The sequence below is a fragment of the Calidris pugnax genome, unplaced genomic scaffold, assembly GCF_001431845.1.
Source record: "Calidris pugnax isolate Ruff unplaced genomic scaffold, ASM143184v1 scaffold20, whole genome shotgun sequence".
Taxonomy (NCBI): Eukaryota; Metazoa; Chordata; class Aves; order Charadriiformes; family Scolopacidae; genus Calidris; species Calidris pugnax.
Genome location: NW_015094510.1, coordinates 12,612,893 through 12,633,220, shown reverse-complemented (window position 1 = coordinate 12,633,220; position 20,328 = coordinate 12,612,893). Strand labels below are relative to the sequence as shown.

General features: G+C 40.6%; 1 protein-coding gene across 3 annotated transcripts in view; it reads right to left on the bottom strand.

Moving 5' to 3' along the window:
• The window catches only part of DGKH (diacylglycerol kinase, eta), a 172,230-nt gene that overhangs the window by 63,218 nt on the left and 88,684 nt on the right, over positions 1-20,328 (bottom strand). For 2 of the 3 annotated variants that reach the window (XM_014965977.1, XM_014965976.1), the window contains exons 4-5: positions 477-581; positions 20-152 (exon numbers count right to left, since the gene is read on the bottom strand). In XM_014965977.1, coding sequence (XP_014821463.1) covers positions 20-152; positions 477-581 — 238 coding nt within the window. Of the gene's footprint in view, positions 1-19; positions 153-476; positions 587-20,328 lie in introns of those variants that run through there. The other variant, XM_014965978.1, reaches the window with a different exon arrangement.

Here is a 20,328-nt window from a genome sequence, read left to right as displayed (position 1 = left end):
AAGAAAGTGTTTATTTTACCTTCACAAGACAGGCCATGAGAAGTGACTCCAGAGAGGCTCTCTCTACACACGTTACAGAAGGTAGGTCGGGCGTGGGAGCAGGCGTACCAGTTATGCATCCCTGAGAAATGTTCCACATTAAACTGTGCGGTCTAGTAAAGGAGAAGTTAAGACAAATTTGCAAGTACAGAACACAGCTACGGTGACTGAAATTACCTACGGTCCCATATTACAGGGGACGACAACGCAACGTTCACCAAAAGTCTTTTCCAAAGAGCATTTAGCCTGCTTTCCCTTCAAACTTCTAAACAAAAGTGTGATAATAAGCTCTCATTTTGGTAAAGGTCTTAACATAAATCTTGGCTCTGACATTAGACACGCTTTTCCCACTAAGGAGGGTGAATACTCCACTTCTGTGTCCTGTAGCTTGATCTGTTGAGCTAGAACAGGTTGCACCAAGAGGGATGTCAACTTACCTCATAGTGTTCTCTGGACTGAACGGACTTCAGAGAGCTTATCCAGTCCTCCATTTCTTTTCTGTTTTCAGCACACAGTATTAGCCTCCTAAATGGAGTGATTATCTGAAAAAGATAAAGCACTCTGATTAATCTAAATAGTAAAAGCCACGATAGACTATAATATTAAACATACTCTTTCCTGCAAGATGATGCAAAAGGAAGACACACCCTAGATCACAAGATATTAAACGCCTAAAAATATTTTCTTTAATACACTACCAACAACGAAGGAGTTTTTGCTTTTCCTTTTTCAGTTCCCAATATTCTAATCAGGCTTCAGTATAGGTCTTTAGAAGCGATATTGATCATTCTTCCTTCTCGGCTCTTTCTCTATGCACTGAGATTTAAATACTCAAATGCCAGGCACTGAAACTGCTAAAACAGCCGTTCTGGAAATTGCTAATTGACAATGATTGCAATCCTATTTCATAACAGCATTATAGCAACTGCAAGGTCCATTCCAATTGCCAGAGACAAAAACATATCAAAAGCAAAAGCCTGATAGTCTTAAACAACAACAAAAGCTTTCATTGTATTTCTCTATCTTGTATATTGGTATTAAATTTACACAAATTTAAACATACATAAATTTAAACCAGAACTTTCTATATGAAACTCAGCATAAGAACACATACAAATCTTTATAAAAAGACAGAAAGAACAGAAGCAAACAGTTGAAATCATATCCTACTAGGACGGTTGAACGAATTCCCGGAATAAGTTGATGCTGGGGAGTTTTCAGTGGTCTGGTGTTGGAAATCTGAAAATGCTGTATCTAGGAGGTTCAGAGATATAAGCTGTTTTGCCCCCTCCCTCACCAGTAGAAAAATAATTAAAATAACAGGAAGGCACCAGAAACTATCAGCTAACTCCCACTGAAATTATTTTGAGCACTGCACTAAAATAGACGATGCAGTTACTTACAGAGCAAAGAATTTTAAACAAAATAAGTACATGAAATTAAAGGAAAGTTACTTGTTTTGTTGTAGAAAGTCTGAAAAATAAAATTAAATCCTTTATCAGGCTTACGCAGAAATCTATTGCATAGCCTGCACCACCCACACTTGCAAATTACTTCAGTGAAAGAAGGAAAGGACCACCAAAAAATGCTAGCTCTGAGTCTTGTTTTAAATGCTACAAGCTAGGTATTGTAACAGTCGCACAATATTAGAGTAACCACTTATCTACAGCTGCGTTCACTTACCCAACCTCTGCCGTAAATAGGCTCTAGCCTCGATTTGTCCTCTCCACCTCTTCATTAAACTGAGCTGCACTTTAACGTATCTCAGAGGCAACGTAGCTGAAGTGCAGCAAGCTGCAAGTCACATGGAGGGGAGGCAAAAACCCCTGTGGGCTTGTTGCCTTTCCCCCCCCCCCCCCCCCCCTTTTTTTTTTTTTTTTGATGTACTGGCTTCACATGGAATGGAATAGTTTCTGTTTTCTATTTCCTTCAATCTTGCTTAAGCTTTTTAATAAGGTTTATTAGTAGCTCTCCGCGGCTTCTTCCTAAAGAACAGTTAATGCAAAGAGCAATGCTTCTCTCATTAGTTTGGAGCCAAACAGACGCTTTATTACTTCAAAATGTTTTTCTAGGCCAGGTCATCAAATGAAGCCCAGAAAAGCCATTAAATCATAATATAACCCTGGCTCCAACAACAATCAACATTCTGCTGGAATTTCCAGGTTTCAGTGGACTCAGAAATCTTATTTGGGCAAATACACCCACCGGATTATTTCCTATTATATAGCATATTATAATACAGATTAAGTAAGGACAAGCCCTCCCAAAACTCTTCACTTCGTGTTCCTCTTTCCCCCGTGCTCGTTACTGATGTTAACCTGGAACCAGATGCTGTGAAATGCCATGAAGCAACAACAGCTGCATTTACAGAATCACAGAATCTTCTAGGTTGGAAGGGACCTTAAAGATCATCTTGTCCAACCGTCAACCTAACTGACAAAAATAGACACCCGCACAACAAACAAGGAGCATCACCATCACTAAACCATACCTCCCAGCACTACATCAACCTGTCTTTTGAACACCTCCAGGGATGGTGCCTCAACCACCTCCCTGGGCAGCCCATTCCAATGGCTGATAACCCTTTCAGTGAAAAAAATTTTCCTAATATCCAGCCTGAACCTCCCCTGGCGCAACTTGAGGCCATTTCCTCTTGTCCTGTCACCTGTGACTTGACAGAAGAGACCGACCCCCACCTCTCTACAGCCTCCTTTCAGGTAGTTGTAGAGAGCAATAAGGTCTCCCCTCAGCCTCCTCTTCTCCAGGCTGAAAGAAGTCCTGAAGTCTCCTGGCAATCTTGATCTTTTCAAGTAATATTTATTTATATTCCTCACGTCTTTAACCTGGATCACAGCAATCCCCTGTGGGTCCCCCTCCCCTCCCAAAGTCAAGGCCTTAGTTGAGTTGTCCACAGATAGTTACCTAGTCCCAATGGAGATGCCTTTTGGTACCCAAAGCATCAGCACAGGGCAGGTAAATATGACAGAGGACTGTATCTCCCAGAACTACAAATAAGCCAGGTGGGACACCAAAGACCATCTCAAAAGGCACTACACACCCATGTATCGGCAACCAAATCATGTCACCAGGCGTTGCTAATTAATGCATGTAAACGTACCAGAAATTCCTGTATCCCAACTTCTTATTGAATTCAGAGCATAATAAATTTAATAAAGCTCAGAGCATTTCAACAGTCTAAAAGTTAAATTGTATACTGATGATCACTTCAATGTAGGATCAATTACCATTACTGCTGTAAAAATACAGTGTAAAGTTGGAAGACACACTATTTGTAAATACAGCATCTATAACATGATGATTAAACTATATATTCTCTTTGATTTACATATTTTTAACAAAAAAAATCAAGAAGGTGGTTGATAACATGAAAAAAGAAAAAATGCATTATATGCAAAAAATATGGACATTGCTTGGAATTTTTCTTAAAAAAGAGAGAGAAACAAAGCAGTCTGTTTAGATTCTCATCTATTTCAGCCTACAAAATCATGGAGAATATGTACTTCTTGTTATTTATTAGATATTTCACCTTACAAGAGAACTCAGGGAACCAAGGAAATGATTAGCAAACCAGAAGTGTTTTTTCCTAAATGTAATAAATTATTTAGACTTGAAAAGTATTCCTAAAAGATGCTGAGGAGACCAGAAGGATAAAGGTCTAAAAAAGGTACTTGACAAATTCATCACAAATAGATGCATCATATCCTATAAAACACAATATCCGAAACCTTCAACTTAGCAAGTCCCCAAAATCCAACGAGTGAACCCTGGGAAGTTACACAAGAGGCAGAATCACTGTCCATGCTCTGCTGCTTATACTCCTTTTTTGAGTACCTGCTACTGTGCTGCTTTGATTCAGGACGGTTTTATGAGCTTTAGGCAAACTCAGTATGGCTGTTCTTGCTTGTCCTAAACTGAGAATTACTTCCTATAACCTTTTTATTTACACAGAAGGCATGCTTTCTCATGGATGCTTACAGAAAGCTATGATTAATTAACTTAAGTGGGATATTTACAGTGCATTCATTAAAGACAACTGAACCTGTATGCAGACATAATCAACATTAAAATGGATTTAATTGTCCTAAAGACTACTGACCAGACATGTAAATTTGGATTTTACTAGTAATCTTGTCTCTTTGCATGTACTCATATTCAAAGTCCTGTATCTTTTCTCCTACGAACCAAAGTCAGTATCTTTTCTTCTATTATGTATTACCTTTTTTAAATTAATGCTCACTGCCCCAAATATTATTATTTATATATCACTCTGAATATGCAGAACTCTCAGCAGACAAGAAGAAATCGTATAATACAGTGACAAAGGTAGTGTCACAGGGGCTAATGGAAGACCATCGAAGTAACATAAGAATGAAGGAACTCTTAAATCTTGGAGGAACTCAGGTGCTAAAGGTTCACACGCTGACAAAGCAGAAGACAAATCAAGAAGAATGAAGACAGACAAAAGGCCTTAAAAATAAATAAATCAAGCAGATTTAATTTAGAAGATTAAGTTACTTCGAAAATTTTCACCATTGTCAAGTAGCCAAGAAGAAGTCATTGCTGATTTTGGAAGAGAGAGATATCAAAGCCAGATACTGCAGTATATTGGAAAGCAATGAAATTGAGGTAGTGGGAATAAAAAAATGTTTTTAACGCAGTAGGCATAGGGAAAGAGTGAGCATATAGAGTCTTAAATGTTGAAGGCAAACAAAACAAGTCCCAAAACATCACAGGGAATAAAGAATGTTTAGAGAGGAAGAAAAATGTCCCACTACTGCAATATTGTTCCTGTTCCGTTCAAAAAAATAGGGGGCTTTTTGAGTGGGGAATGAAGGAGAGAACAAGAGGACATTGTGCAGTCTTGCCACATAGGTCTTGCCATAAATTGAGATTTTCACACATGTTGATGCTGGAATAATTTAGCTTCTAAAACCATACACATACTCATCTATATGTGCACACACATATGGAAATTAACTTTCATGAAATTACACAGTCAAGTTCTGGGCCACTACTGCAACTTTTCTTTCAGACAGCACCTATTAGGAACAAGTTTAACATATTGAAAGGAAACAAAATTGCCATTAAATTCAGCATAAATTTGAAAGCACCTTTTGCTTTCAAAGGGGCTAACTTTATCAGTAACATTCTACATGCCTTCAGTGCAATAGGTTTAGACTTTTGATCTGTAAAATCAAATCACAAAGAGTTCAATTAAAGCCTATTGCCTAATTTTTAACATATTTCATCATATCAGCAAGATATAGGAAAATACAGTTCCCAAAGCTTGGTGGCTACATTACTGGTTCCCTTTACGAATTCAAAGAAAAATGCAGAAACTACATTTGCTAATCAAGAAAATAATGGTCTACATCTCAGCAGCAGCACAGCAGCTATTGTAAAGCACCCTGCTTCCTGCAACCTGATATTTGCATTAAGGCACCTTCTGCTGCTCTAAACTATTATCAGGCATTACACTAATAGCACTTTGTACGGCCGATCTTGAATTGACTTAGTAATGTAGAAACATCACTTAGAATCCAAAACGGGCGGCGAAATGGTTTTCTTGTTCTTTGAACAGATATTTTTAAAATATCTTTCTGGAACTAATGAAGAGAGAGTGGTATAACGAGAGAGAGAGAGAGCACCTCCGCCACTCCTCTGAGGGACCGCACTGGATGCCTGGGGTAGGAACGTAAGAGTTTTAAAGCTTTGCAACTTCTCCATCATACTAGACGTCAGCAAGTGAGTTGTGGCAAAGACCAGGATAACATGTTATGCCTCCCTTGCTTTCTTTCTGCCCCTCCACTTCCCTGTCCTCATGCCCGTGGGTCCATACGAATGTGACGGATGCACATTCCATCACCTGCACCTCCATCCCAGAGGTGGGAGTAGACTGCTGGGGTCCTTGATGCACCCAGAGCAGAACACGTCTGCAAAAATCACATTGCTAACAGCTGGGCAGCCTTCTACAGTACTTTCACAGAATCACAGAATCTTCTAGGTTGGAAGGGACCTTAAAGATCATCTTGTCCAACTGTCAACCTAACTTTGACAAAAATAGACACCCACACAACAAACAAGGAGCATCATCACTAAACCATACCTCCCAGCACTACATCAACCCGTCTTTTGAACACCTCCAGGGATGGTGCCTCAACCACCTCCCTGGGCAGCCCATTCCAATGCCTGATAACCCTTTCAGTGAAAAATTTTTTCCTAATATCCAGCCTGAACCTCCCCTGGCGCAACTTGAGGCCATTTCCTCTTGTCCTGTCGCCTGTGACTTGAGAAAAGAGACCAACCCCCATCTCTCTACACCCTCCTTTCAGGTAGTTGTAGAGAGCAATAAGGTCTCCCCTCAGCCTCCTCTTCTCCAGGCTGAATAACCCCAGTTTCCTCAGCCTCTCCTCATAAGACTTATTCTCCAGACCCCTCACCATCTTTGTTGCCCTTCTCTGGACCCGCTCCAGCACCTCAATGTCTTTTTGATAGTAGGGGGCCCAAAACTGGACACAGTACTCAAGGTGAGGCCTCACCAGTGCCGAGTACAGGGGGACAATCACCTCTCGGGCCCTACTCGCCACGCTGTTCCTGATACAGGCCAGGATGCTGTTGGCTTTCTTGGCCACCTGGTCACACTGCTTTAATTTCTTGGGTTCAGGATACTAAATAAATTAGAACAGTGCTGTCTCCGACAAAGGTGTAGCTGGTGCTTTACGGTGAATCGTCACTATTATTTTTCAAGATGAGCTGAGCCAGGCAAAAGTATAAATTACAAAGGGAGCAGAGGACTTAAAAGCCAGGCGAGTAATAAATGGCTATTATATTTGCCTGAGTACAATACAGAATTTATAATCAGAGCAATTAGCTCTGTCTACTCCACTAAAACGTTGCTTCCCTCTTTTTGCTGGCCTTCTCCTATTTCAGTGTTGCCAAGCTCACAAGTAATGAAGTAATGTGTGGTTTTGGCCCCCATGATAAAAACTCTTAAGAGGGGGAAGATAAGGATTAGTTCCACGCAGCATCTCCTGCACCAGTACACCAGGACAAGTGGGGTTAACTAGAAGGCAGAAGAAAAGTGGTTACATCACAGAAACAGGTATAAGGTCTACTCTGATTTCACTCTGCAGTAGAATCCAAGTGGGGTAATTTAGGTGGCCTTGCCTTATATACCACATCCAGCAAAAATGTAGGAGCATCTCCCAGGATATATCCAGGCACGTGAAGGACAAGAAAGTGATCAAAAGCAGTCAGCATGGATTCACCAAGGAGAAGAATTGCTCAGCAACCTGATAACCTATGATGAAGTGACTGGCTTGGTGGATGAATAGACAAAGGTGGATATCGTCCACCTTGCCTTCAGTAAGTCTTTCAGCATTATCACCCAAGATCCTCACAGATAAGCTGAAAAGTATGGGCTCGATGAGCAGACAGGGAGACAGACTGAAAACTGTCTGAATGTCTGGGCCCAGAGGTTGGTGATCAGTGGCGTAAAGTCCAGTTGGAGGCCAGTAACTAGCAGTGTACTCCCAAGGTCTGATGACAGAAAACTGGGAGGAATAGCTGATACACCAAGAGGCTCATGCTGCCATCCAAAGGGACCTCGAGAGGCTGGTGAAATATGCTGACAAGAACCTCATGAAGTTTAACAAGAAGTCTTAAGTCCTGTACCTGGGGAGGAAGAACCCCAGGCATCAGTGCACGCTTGGGGCCACCCAGCTGGAAAGCATCTTTGCAGAAAAGGACCTGGGGTCCTGTCGGACAGTAAATTAAACATGAGCCAGTTATGTGCACTTGTAGCAAAGAAGACAAATGGTATCCTGGGCTGCATTAGGAGTGTTGCCAACAGGTCGAGGGAGGTGATCCTGCCCCTCTGGTCAGCACTGGTGAGGCCACACTTGGAGTACTGTGTCCAGTTCTGGACTCCTCGGTACAAGAGAGACATGGACATAGTGGATACAGTCCGGGGAAGGGCCTCAAGGATGATGAAGGGATTGGAGCATCTGATGCATGAGGAAAGGCTGAGAGAGCTGGGACTGTTTTGCCTGGAGAAGAGAAGGCTCAGGGGGATCTTACTTATATATGTAAATACCTGAAGGGAGGGTGCAAAGAGAATGGGAGCCAGCCTTTTTCCAGTGGTGCCCGGTGACAAGCTAAGAGGCAATGGGCACCAAGTGAAACACAGGAGGCTCTGTGTCAACACCAGGAAACACTTTTTTACTGTGAAGGTGACTAAGCACTGGCACAGGTTACTCAAAGCAGTTGTGGAGTCTCCATCCTTGGAGATATTGAGCAGCTGTCTGGATGTGGTCCTGGGCAGCCTGCTCTAGGTGGCCCTGCTTCGGCAGGGAGGTTGGACCAGATGACCTTTAAAGGTCCCTTCCAATCTCCAAATTGCACTGTGATTCTGTGAAAACAGAATCCAGGAAATTAAGTAATCTAGTGATGACATGTCCCGCCTCGAACTGTAAAACAGATGCAAAAAGTATCCAGCAAAGGTCACTTTGTCAGAAATCTACAGCCTCCCAAACCTGACCTCATGTACCCAACGTCAACCAACTGCTAATAGAAAAATATTATTCCTTCAAGTATAACTTTATAATGAGACAGTTACAAGAAGCAGGGTAGGAAAGTTTCATGAATTTGGACCAAAGAATTAGAAATTTATCTTAAATCAGTATTTAAATATAGAAACACCAATAAACCATTCTTGTAAATGTAAACTGGAAACTGCTATATATAGTTCAAGGCCTCCACATTTCTTTAAAGCCCTTACATGAAGATTTGCTCAGCACGTTACTTCGCACTGCTGTGTCCTTAGCCCCAGCTTCACCAGCTCATGATATGTCTATCAGATAGGATGGCTTCTGTACTTAAAAGAAACATTTAGTTATATATTTAAAGGCATTAGGTGCATAGTTATACAAAATAAAACAGCAAATGACTATTTTTTTCATGTGTAATAACAGATGCTTGTTTAAACATGATCCAGCTGGCTGGAGCCAGGGATCCTTGCTCACTAGAAGCAGGAAATTTATTCAACGTTTACACCAATGGCTTTGTTTATAAAATTATTTGGTATACAGAAGCTGCACTGAGGGATATTTTTTCAGGTTTCTCCAGGTATTTTAACCACTTTTAAAGCAAGAAGACAAAGAAACATCGGAGAATAGGTAAGTGTAAAACTGCAGGAAGAACACAATCTGGCAATCCTCTTGCAGTAATTCACAGACCAGTGCTCATTCTCCAAATACCCCAACTGCTTCATCAGTGTTATACTATGAATTCAGACAAAGAAATAAAAGGTAATTTTAATGCATTTTCTCCTATGCAGATCTTCTATTTGCGTTTCACAAATTCAAGAAACTCTTAGAAAACTGAAGGAAGAAATAGAGACATTTTCTCTGAACTGTTTTCAAAAAGTTTCTGCTTAAGCTTGAAATTTGTGGAAAACAAGCTCCAGGTAAATGTAACTAGAATGCAAATGTACAATATAGACCAGAATGGTCACATTTTTAAGCCTTCCCTTTCTTTTTCCTCTTCTGAAAAATGTTCGGCTTTCTTGTAATAGCTCAATCCCAAGTGGTTCATCTATGGATTTTAGCCTTACAGCTGAAATGCTTTATTGCTTTTTCATAATGAAACTTAAAGCTTCAACATTTTCAGACACTCTAGAGAGACAGTGCATCAAGTCAGAGATAAGTAGCTTTAAACTTGAAAGTCACACCCAAAGCTACCCAAAGAACTCTCAGCTTCATTACATTTTTTTTTTGTCACTGTCAGAGGGCGGGGGAAAATGAGCAAATGCTAAATGGAGGGAAAAAACCTAAGCGCATCACAAGTGCACACTAATTGCTTTTGTCTCTCCAACTTTTTTTTTTTTTTTCCCCTGCAGCATATTAATTTGCTATTTCAGTTTTTGTTTTGTTTCTACGCTGCCTGAATATAGAAAAAAAAAAAAAAAGAGTGGAAAATTGAACAAAATGGAATACAAAGCACTTCCTCTCTCTTTCTGTGGTTTGGGTATTGCTCGGGCTGGGAGCATTAAAAAGCCTCCGTCATTTAGAGGCTCATCAGCATCTGTATGAAACAGCAGATAGTCCACAACCAGGGAAAAACTAAATCCATCCAAGAGTTAGCGACCCCTGCAAAGCTGAGTCACTCTGGTGAGGCCAGCTCAGGAACTTGAGCTGTTTCCAGCCATATTCTGCCTCCTGGAGATGACAAGAGGCCCTGCGATCTTCAAGGATGTCACCCCAGGACCTCTGCTGACAGCCCTGCAAATGGGGCATGGGGAATGTCTGGACATGGCATTTCCCCATCCTCAAACAGTGCCACTCACTGACCCTTCTGATAACACCAAGGGCAAAATTCGAAATACCGTGTTTCTAGGAGTAGGATTTGGCTCTCAGAGGAATGCATTTTAAGTAAAGATATCTACAAATATCCCACCATCATCAGTATACACCATTAACAATGTTTACACTCAACTGGAATGCAAAGGAAATTTCAAAGTGTACCCAAACCCAGGAAATTATTGCACAGCTGAAGGAAAAATCTGATGTAAAATATGCTGAGAGGAATCCTAAGGATAGCATCACACACAGTATGCAGCACTTCACTGATACTTCTTTAGTTTGCCTTCAGACAAAGAATTTCATAATACTAACATACACTCCTCAGCCATACCTGGATCACTGTTACTATTATTATTACAATATTAGTAGCATTTAAGATATACCAATAGCTGAGGTTCAAGTAGACTAAAGAGTGTTCACACAAAACTGCATTCAGTTAAACACATTCAACATGTAATTGAAATTTGTGGTTTATGTAAGTTTATCAAGAAACAGAAATACGTTTCCGAACAGAAATCCATTCCTTTGGTGTTCCTGTGGTTTATTAAAGGGAGAAGTCAAGCAAGAGCGTCTCCCTTCAAGGGAACATCAGCAGAGACTGCATGTAGAAATTTACTCAAAATACATTTTTCACAAAGAAATAAAATTGCAGATAGATGTGCTCCAGAGTACTCCTACAGAACAGAATGGACAGTTTAATCAACTAGGCTATGAACAAGGCAGTGAAAAAAGTTTGCTTAGCAATAGCCGAAACCAGAGAAATCACCCCAAGCCTGGAACAAGCCAAAGCCTTGAAGGTGGTTGCTGACGACTATTTGATGTCAGGAGCCTCCCAGCACAGGAGTAGCAAGATGACTTCACCAAACTACAAAAATAAGACAGACAGTGAAAGAGAAGCAGCAGAAAGCCCAGAAAAGGTCAGTACAACCTTTAGGTGAGTGGTGCTTGGAAAAAAACAGGCTGAAGTGTCTGAAAGAGGCTGGAGGCTACGAGAGTAGAAACCATTTCCTGGTGTCCACTGAGATCAAACTGCAGTAAATTGGATTTTGTAAATAAGCAGGACAGCATCAGAGAAATACCTCCACTGGCATCCATAAGCTTTTCTGCACTTAAATAAAGCTCAGGACCCTGAACTTTGGGCAAATCAAGAGTCAGTAATAAAACTGAATTGATGGTAGGTTATTTAAATAGGGGGGAAAAAAAAAGTATATAGTATTAGGATAATTATCCCCAGCTTTAGGATCATCTCTTTTTGTCTCTGATATTTGAAAAGAAAGAAGACTGGAGTGCCCAAACCCAAAGATGAAAGGTTTTAAACTCCTTTGGGAAAAGGCTCTTCTCATTTCCTCTTGATGTGGCTGAGGGAAGGTTGAGCAGTTCTTACATTCCCTGAAGTTCTTGTAGTTCCTGCAGAAAAGCCTCAACAACTCCGAAAAAAAAATTGAGTGGCAAGAAAGGAAGCAAAATATGTCAAAGTCTAAGAAATTCCCATTATCTATCCAACATATTGCAAAGGTCTGGCAACACATTCCATTTTCAAAGCCCATCATGAGTATTAAAAGTTAATTTTCTAAAATCAATTACAAAGACCTAATCTCATCGATGAGCAGAGAACTGACTGATGTCAGAAACAACAGGGCTGAAATAAACTGTTAAAAACCAATATGTTTTCAGGCCCAGCTGTAATATTTTAACTTGAAATTTTGATGAATTTCAATAATTGAGTTTCCAGTACAAATGGGCAATTTCCCATTAAAAACAGTGGCTGTACAGGAGGATTCAAAGATGAAAAGAATTGGTTTATGCTTTAACCTGGTTCCACATGAATTATATTCCAGTAAATTTTATGGCCCCAGCCAAGACGCAGGATACACTACATTCAGAAATACGGATAGGAAATAGGGTAATCAGAGTTCTGGAAGAAAAAAAAAATATAAACTGAAAGAAAACAATATAAATTTTAACCACAGTTGAAGTACAGCTGCTCCAATGGAGTATTTGGCCTCACTAACCTATAAAAAGTACCTAATCCTCTCAAAATAATAGGTCGATGGAAAAACAGCAACTATGTGTTTAGTTTTCCAATATCTATCCAAATTTACAGAATATCAAGGAAATCGCAGACAACTGGGAAAAGATTTTTTTTGCTTAAAAGCATATTAAGCAGAACCCTCTGTTTTCAGGTCAAAGCAAACTGATAAGTATGACTAAAAAGTGGAAATCAGAAAAAAATACCCTAACTTTTTGTAACAAAATTGCATTCAGGGACTAACTTTAATGAAATGCAATGCATGTTTTGGTTTTTTTTTAATATAATATGAAAAAAATACTTTAAAACAAAATTTAATCCCTTTATTTTGAACTAAATTCAGTGTTTCTCTTCCAAAAAGTTAAAACATCAGGTTGAGCCATAATTATTTTTAGTTCAGTCATTGAACCAAAAAGACCAATCATTTTTGTGTCCCAGTCATGTGATGAGATGAAAACCTAAGGGACATAAAAAAATTAAGATGGAATCATAGGAATTTTTAATATGGGAAAAGATTAATAAGTAAAAAGCACCTTATTATTCTCTTACAAAATTTCATTATGCAGTTCTTAAACTGGAAGAAAAATGTAAAGGAGTGATACAGGAACATTTACAGATAGCACAAAATTTTGATTACTTAGTTCCCCCCTTGATCACCAAGGCACTTCACAGCGAGCCAAGCAACATATTAAACAGACAGCACAGTGACTAGAAAAAGTCCAGTGTTAGTAAAAACAGAGAAATACACACCAGAGAAAAACCACAGAAGTACAGAAGTATTTATGAATTAGAGAGAGCTCCAAATTAACAGGAAAAGGATCTTAGTATCATTATAGAGCGGGAAAAAATGTATTATGTGTTGCTGCTGCAGAAAACAGACAAAACGTGGAATCCATAAAGAAGGTAAATGAGCATTAATTTAGAAAACAGTCCCAAATACCCATGATTTCTTGAGTGGCAAACTGGTCATTTCACTTACAAGATGATGCTGCAGAATCATAGTCAGAAGAATGGCAAGAATATGTAAGAGTATGAAAAGAAACATTTACAAAGATTATTTAGCTTGGAAAACAGTCTAATCAAAAGAAGGCAATAAAAAATATAAAATAAAGAACAGACAGTTAAGAGGTTTCTGTTGCCTTTGCCTCAACACACTAGGTGAGAATACTTAATTAAAACCCAGTACATTAACAGTTCTCCAAGGAAGCATTTAACCGCAGAATAAATCATTGGACCCTATGGTGTATATGGTCTATAGCATCACTAAAACCAATAAATCAGCAAAATTTTACAATATTAGACATTTCTGCAAGCATGCCCAGAGTCCTAGTAATCAGCATTACTGGCTGGAATTTATAGAATCATTTCCAGTCAATTTCTAATTACTAAGAATTGCAGCAGGCTTTCCAGGACAGCAGACCTGCCTACTGCAGCTTCCTCCCCCTGCGAGACGACCACTTGCAGAAGATGCAGATTCAACAAAAAGTACTTGGTAGAGCACCTGATTCAGAAAGTCAAAAACAAGGGTCTACATTTTAGGTGCCCTGGATGACAAAGCTCCTATCGTAGCTAAGGGAGAGTCAGTTAATAATCAGTGCAGTCTATACTGAGCTGAACAACTACAGGAATCTACTTTATTAATCTTATCCTAAATACCTAAATTTAGGGGGTTTATAAATTCACCATTGAGTCCCACTCTGAATTTAGGGGAAGCTGACTCCCCATCCTGAGTATCATCTAGCACGTTAATTTTCCTATTCCTGGAATGCACCTTCCAGAACGACAGTGAAATTATTTCCTCTCTTACTGTCAGACACAATTAGATAATAGAATTAATCTAGCCAGGATATTCAGTTTTCTGAATATACATATAGGAAGAACTTGAGTGGCTTTTGTGGCCTAACCCAAATCAAATGTCTAAAGCCAGCTACATGAAGTAATGCCCCAAATCCAGTATTTCTACCCTAAAAGTATTATTTTCCATCACATTTATCACAAAAAACCCATAACTGAATCAAATGTTTCAAACATCAGTTCGGATGGATTGAACATAGATGCTGCCACATGATGTCCTGTGCATATTACATGAAACTCTAAGATACATTTATAATAGCACAGGGCATTCTATACCTCCATGTGGCTCAACAACTGAAAGGCAGCATGGTTAACACCTACAGAATTTTTTCCTCATCACTGTGCATCAGTTCTTCATCATCAAAAGCACAGCAGAGGTAGAAACCTAAGCCAAAAGCTAACCTGTCAAAGTCTCCTTTTAAATCACAATTCAGAATCACCTATGTTGTCCTGAGGAACTTCATTAATTGAATATGTCTGTTAAAGAATAATTTTGCTATTTAAAATGCTATTCCTTATATCTGCTAGGACAAAAGCATGCCACCAATGGTCCACGTGCCCATGCTTGCATGCTGGAGAGTACTATTCTGCCTCATTCAGTCTCAAGTCTTGTTTTGAGAACAACAAAGAGATTTTTCTAAATGCACTGGAGATATCTACAAGCCATCTATCTTCCATCCCTGCAAACCAGAACGCATAAGGAATTACAGCTCTCAGCAGGATTGGTCACTCCCCATCTCCTCGCGTGCAATATGGGTGGGAGACTGACTCATCCCCACAGTCTCCCCAAAGGGGCAACATGCTGTGCACTCCTCAGGTTGTGCTGGGACAACATAAACCACCCTCTGAAGCAGAAGCAAAAATGTTCATAGAATCATAGAATCATAGAATCGTCTAGGTTGGAAGAGACCCTTGGGATCATCGAGTCCAACCATCTACCCTACTCTACAAAGTCATCCCCTACACCATGTCCCTCAGCACTGCATCTAAATGTCCCTTAAACACAGCCAGGGATGGTGACTCCACCACCTCCCTGGGCAGCCTGTTCCAATGCCCTATCACTCTTTCGGTGAAAAATTCTTTCCTAATGTTCAATCTAAACCTGCCCTGTTGGAGCTTGAAGCCGTTCCCTCTCGTTCTGTCACTAATTACCTGTGAGAAGAGACCAGCACCAACCTCTCTACAGGGTCCTTTCACGTAGTTGTAGAGAGTGATGAGGTCAGGTTCTGCAGAGTACCCCCAAGGACTCAGCACCCACCCACGCCACTGAACTGGGGTGAGCCCTCGTGGCCTCCTGATGTGGCTGATGCACATCTTTGATGGGCTGAATTGGCTTCATGAACCTCTTTCTCTCTCTTCACACAGACTTTGGAGCCTGGTACCTAAAAATCAAGTAGGAAGAATCTGGCCTTGAGGGTCTCATATGAAGTCTCCAAAATCAAGGGACACCTTTTCCTCTATTTAATACCCTCTTCAACACGCCTATAATCTATTACAAGGCACCCTAGTGCAAGCTTGTGTGCTAGGAACTATTTATTAGAAATTGGTTGTTCGTCAAAAGGTAACATCAATAAAGAAAAAACTGAAGCAGATGAACTGGCTTAAATTTAGCAGCTTCTCATATTAATTAGCAGATATTTATTTACCTCAACTTTCCCCTTAACCTCAATTTGTTTGTAGTAAGAAAGGAAAAGTAATTCTGGTGAATAAACACTGATATTTCGTTACATAAAATATTCTGCAAGCATGGGCATTACAAATAAACTCAACCTCAAATCTGTGTGTTATGACTAATTTTAGGACTTGAGTTTTAGCCAAAAAAAAAGAGCATGGAAAATCTTGACATGCACACCTCTGTCTCCAAACAGACAAACTAGAAAGGGCCAAAGAAGGCGTACCAGTAGCTTCTACAAGCTGGGCGTGGGAGACTGAGGGAAGGGAGAAGATTTAAGTGAAATGACAAAAGGATTTGTAAAAAAAAATAATGAATTAATTCATTTTAATTTTAATTTTTAAGGGTGTTTTACCCTGGAAAAATGGTCATTTGGTGTTTATTGCACCTACATAAGTTTGTGTTAAGAATATTCTTTATTGGGACAAAGAAAGACGAGGAGCACATTAACTAGAGAAAGCTAAAGATGTAATTTTTGCTTTTTTAACAAAGAGAATGCTAACAGAGCACTTAGAACATAAAGAAAAAAAAACCCAAGTAATTTTTAAAAAGGCTGGATTATCTAGTTTAAGATGGAAAAAAAAAAAAAAGACAAAAAGAAATGTTTCTTTTTATTTATGAGGAGTATTGTTGGAAAGCTAACCACCCACCCCGCCCCCCCCAACTTCAAACCAGTGCAGGCAAGGCCAGAGATGTCTTACTTCACTGAGCTGCGTTGCTGGGAGACTGGGTTAGGCAAACACAAAGAAAGAAGCCAAAAGATTAAGCGAGATGACGACTATTACCATATTTCACTGTCAAATCAGATGACACTTCAATTCAGGAGAGCTATAAATCCAAATAATTTTTCAAAATGAATTTGAAGACTCCTTAGAGAAAACACTGTTTGCCCTAAATTACCCCAGACATGAAAATAAATAGTGTCTCCAAAGCCGTTAAAGCTGTAGCCCCTGAGATTTCTTTTTTCACTACCATGTTCCCCAGAAGTCTTGATACAGGATACAAAACATGCCTTTGGTGAAGAAGGAGATACTGAGTGGCCTAAAGGGTTGTAAAGGATACCGAAACACCAAACACTCTAATAAAAAATAATAAAAAAAGAGACAAAAAACCTCACTCAAAACACTTTTCTTCCCCACACAAAATTACATCAAGATCACAGAATATCTCAGGCTGGAAGGGACCCAGAAGGATCACTGAGTCCAAATTCCTGCCTCTCGCCAGACCACCTATAACTAAATGATATGACTAAGAGCATTGCCCAGATGCTCCTTGAACTCTAAAAGGCTTGGTGCCATGACCACTGGAGAGCTTTTTTCAGTGCCCAATCACCCTCTCAGCAAAGAACTTTTTCCTAACTTCCAACCTGAAATTCCCCTGGTGCAGTTTCTTTCCATTCCCTCATCACCAGAGAGTGGAGATCAGCACTTTCCCCTCCACTGCACCCTTTGAGGAAGTTGTCAACTGTCCTGAGGTCACTCCTCAGTCTTCTATTCTCCAAGCTGAACAAGCCAAGTGATTTCAGCTGCTCCTTCTAAGTCTTGCCCTTGAGATCTTTCACCATCTTGGTTGCCCTCCTCCGGACTCACTCTAATAGTTTGATGTCCTTATACTGAGATGCCCAAAACTGCATAGAGTATTCAAGGTGGGAAGAAGCACACTACACACCAGTGCAGTGTAGAGTGGGACAGTGACCTTCTTCAATTGGCTAGCTATGCTGTGCTTGATGCACCCCAGAACACTGTTGGCCATTTTGACTGCCTGGGCACACTGTTGACTCATACTTAACTTGCTATCAACCCAAACCCCCAGATCTCTCTCCACAGGGCCAGATCTCTTTCCTCCAGCCTCTCATCCCCCGATTTGTACATCCAACTTGATCTTGTTAAATTTCATACAGTTGGTGATTGCCCAGCTGTCTGGTCTATCCAGATCTCTAGATGAATGTCTTATTTCATAAATGAGTGATCAACAGCGGTTATCAGCATTCTCAGCAATCCTGGCTAACCAGGGAGGTTCCACTTGACTGGAAATTAGAAAACTCAATGCCCATATACAAGAAGGGCCAAAAGGAGAATCCAGGGAACTACAGGCCTGCCAGTCTGACCTTGCTGCCGGGGTAGGTTATGGAGCAGATCATCTTGAGTGCCATCACACAGCACATACAGGACCAGTCAACATGGGTTTATGAAAGGCAGATCCTCCTTGACCAACCTGATCTCCTTCTATGACAGAGTGACACACTTGGTGTATAAGGGAAAGGCTGCATATGTTGTCTACTTAGACTTCAGTAAAACCTTTGACACTGTTTCCCACAACACCCTCCTGGCGAAACTGGCTGCTCATGGCTTGGACAGGCACACTCTACGCTGGGTAAAAAAAATGGCTGGATGGCTGAGCCCAAAAAGCGGTGGTGAATGGAGTTAACTCCAGTTGGAGGCTAGTCACAAGTGGTGTTCCCCAGGGCTCAGTATTGGGGCCCCTTGTGTTCAATATCTTTATCAATGATGTGGACCAGAGGATCAAGTGCACCCTCAGTATGTTTGCAGATGATACTAAGTTGAGCAGGAATGTTGATCTGCTTGAGAGTAGGAAGGCTCTATAGAAGGATCTGGATAGGCCGGATTGATGGGCTGATGTCAGCTGTGTTAGGTTCTACAAGGCCATGTCCTGCACCTGGGTCACAACAAACCCATGCAGGTTTGGGGGAGAGTGGCTGGAGAGCTGCCCAGAAGAAAAGGACCCGGGGGTGTTGCTCAACTGCCATCTGAATATGAGCCAGCAGTGTGCCCAGGTGGCCAAGAAGGCTAATAGCAACTTGGCTGGTATCAGAAATAGTGTGGCCAGCAGGACTAGGGAAGTGATCGTACTTGGCACTGATGAGGCCGTACCTCAAATACCATGTTCAGTTTTGGGGCCCTCACTACAAGAAAGACATTGAGGTGCTGGAGCATGTTCAGAGAAGAGCAATGACGCTGATGAAGAGCCTAGAGCATAAGTTCTGTGAGAAGCAGCTGAGGGAACTGGGGTTGTTCAGCCTGGAGAAGAGGAGGCTGAGGGGAGACTTTATTGCTGTCTACAGCTACCTGAAAGGAGGTTGTAGCCAGGTGGGGGTCGGTCTCTTCTCCCAACTCACAGGTAATAGGACAAGAGGAAATGGCTTCATGTTGCACCAGGATATTAGGAAAAATTTCTTCCCTGAAAGGGTTGTCAAGCATTAAAACACGCTGCACAGGGAAGTGGTTGAGTCACCATCCCCAGAGGTATTTAAAAGATGGGTAGATGTGGTGCTTGGGGACATGGTTTAGTGGTGGTCTTGGCAGAGTTTTCTTAACTTTCTTTTCCCTGTAATGCAGTGAAGGAAGTCTGGATATTTAGGGGATGGTGAGCCTTATATCCCATCTTGAACAATAAGCGACAGTAATGACTGCTGGGATCCTCAACTCATCATCTTTGCATGACTCATTATTCCTCAGCTACCCTGATGCCTGCATGACAGCTTTACTTCTGGCCAAGAGCAAGGCAGAAGCAGAGCTTCTAAGCAATAGAAAGAACCTTTTGAAAAGGCAAGCTGGTGCCTCACACAACCACCCCTCCCCTAAGACCTTCTGTCAAAGTAGTCTTTTTAATTGCATTCGTAGTCAGTAAAGAAACTGACAGGTCAATATGAAAATGTCTTTGAAGTGCTCTGATTACTTCAGTAGTTGGGGAGGTACCGCAGCAAGGAAGATCTGATGAAGCTTTCAGGGGGTTTGTATTGCACTGCCTTGGAGAAGAACAACCAGCACTGGGAACACAGGTCACCTGTGGAATTAAAATCCTCAGGAAAATGGGAAATCTAGATTTTAATGAAGAATAACGGGATTTGCCGGTTAAGAAAAATGATGTCATTGCAGTCAGGAGAAGTCAAGACCTTCAGAGGGACAACTTTACTCACAATCTTCCTCATAGCTAGTTCTTGTTCAAAAAATTTACTTCTGCAGAGGTTAAGAATCAGCAGCAGAGGAACTGTATCAGATGGTACCACTTAGTTCCAACAAAGCAGCTGAACAATAAACGGTAAGACCTGCGTGTAAAACATACTTCCAAACTTACAGAAACGAGGATTTAAGAACACTCTTTGTTTCTTATACCAGTATCAGAATCAAGACATGACTGTGAAAGCAGCTTTTCCACATGTCTTGGAAACATATAGGGATATGATTGGCATTGAAAAAAAATAAAATACATTCAATATGACAAAAAAAAAATCAAAAAAAGTTATTTTAAGAAATGAAAACAATAACACAATTACATTTGAATGAATTCAGCATGTCACCTCAAACTACAGCATAAAAACAAGCTGTATGAAA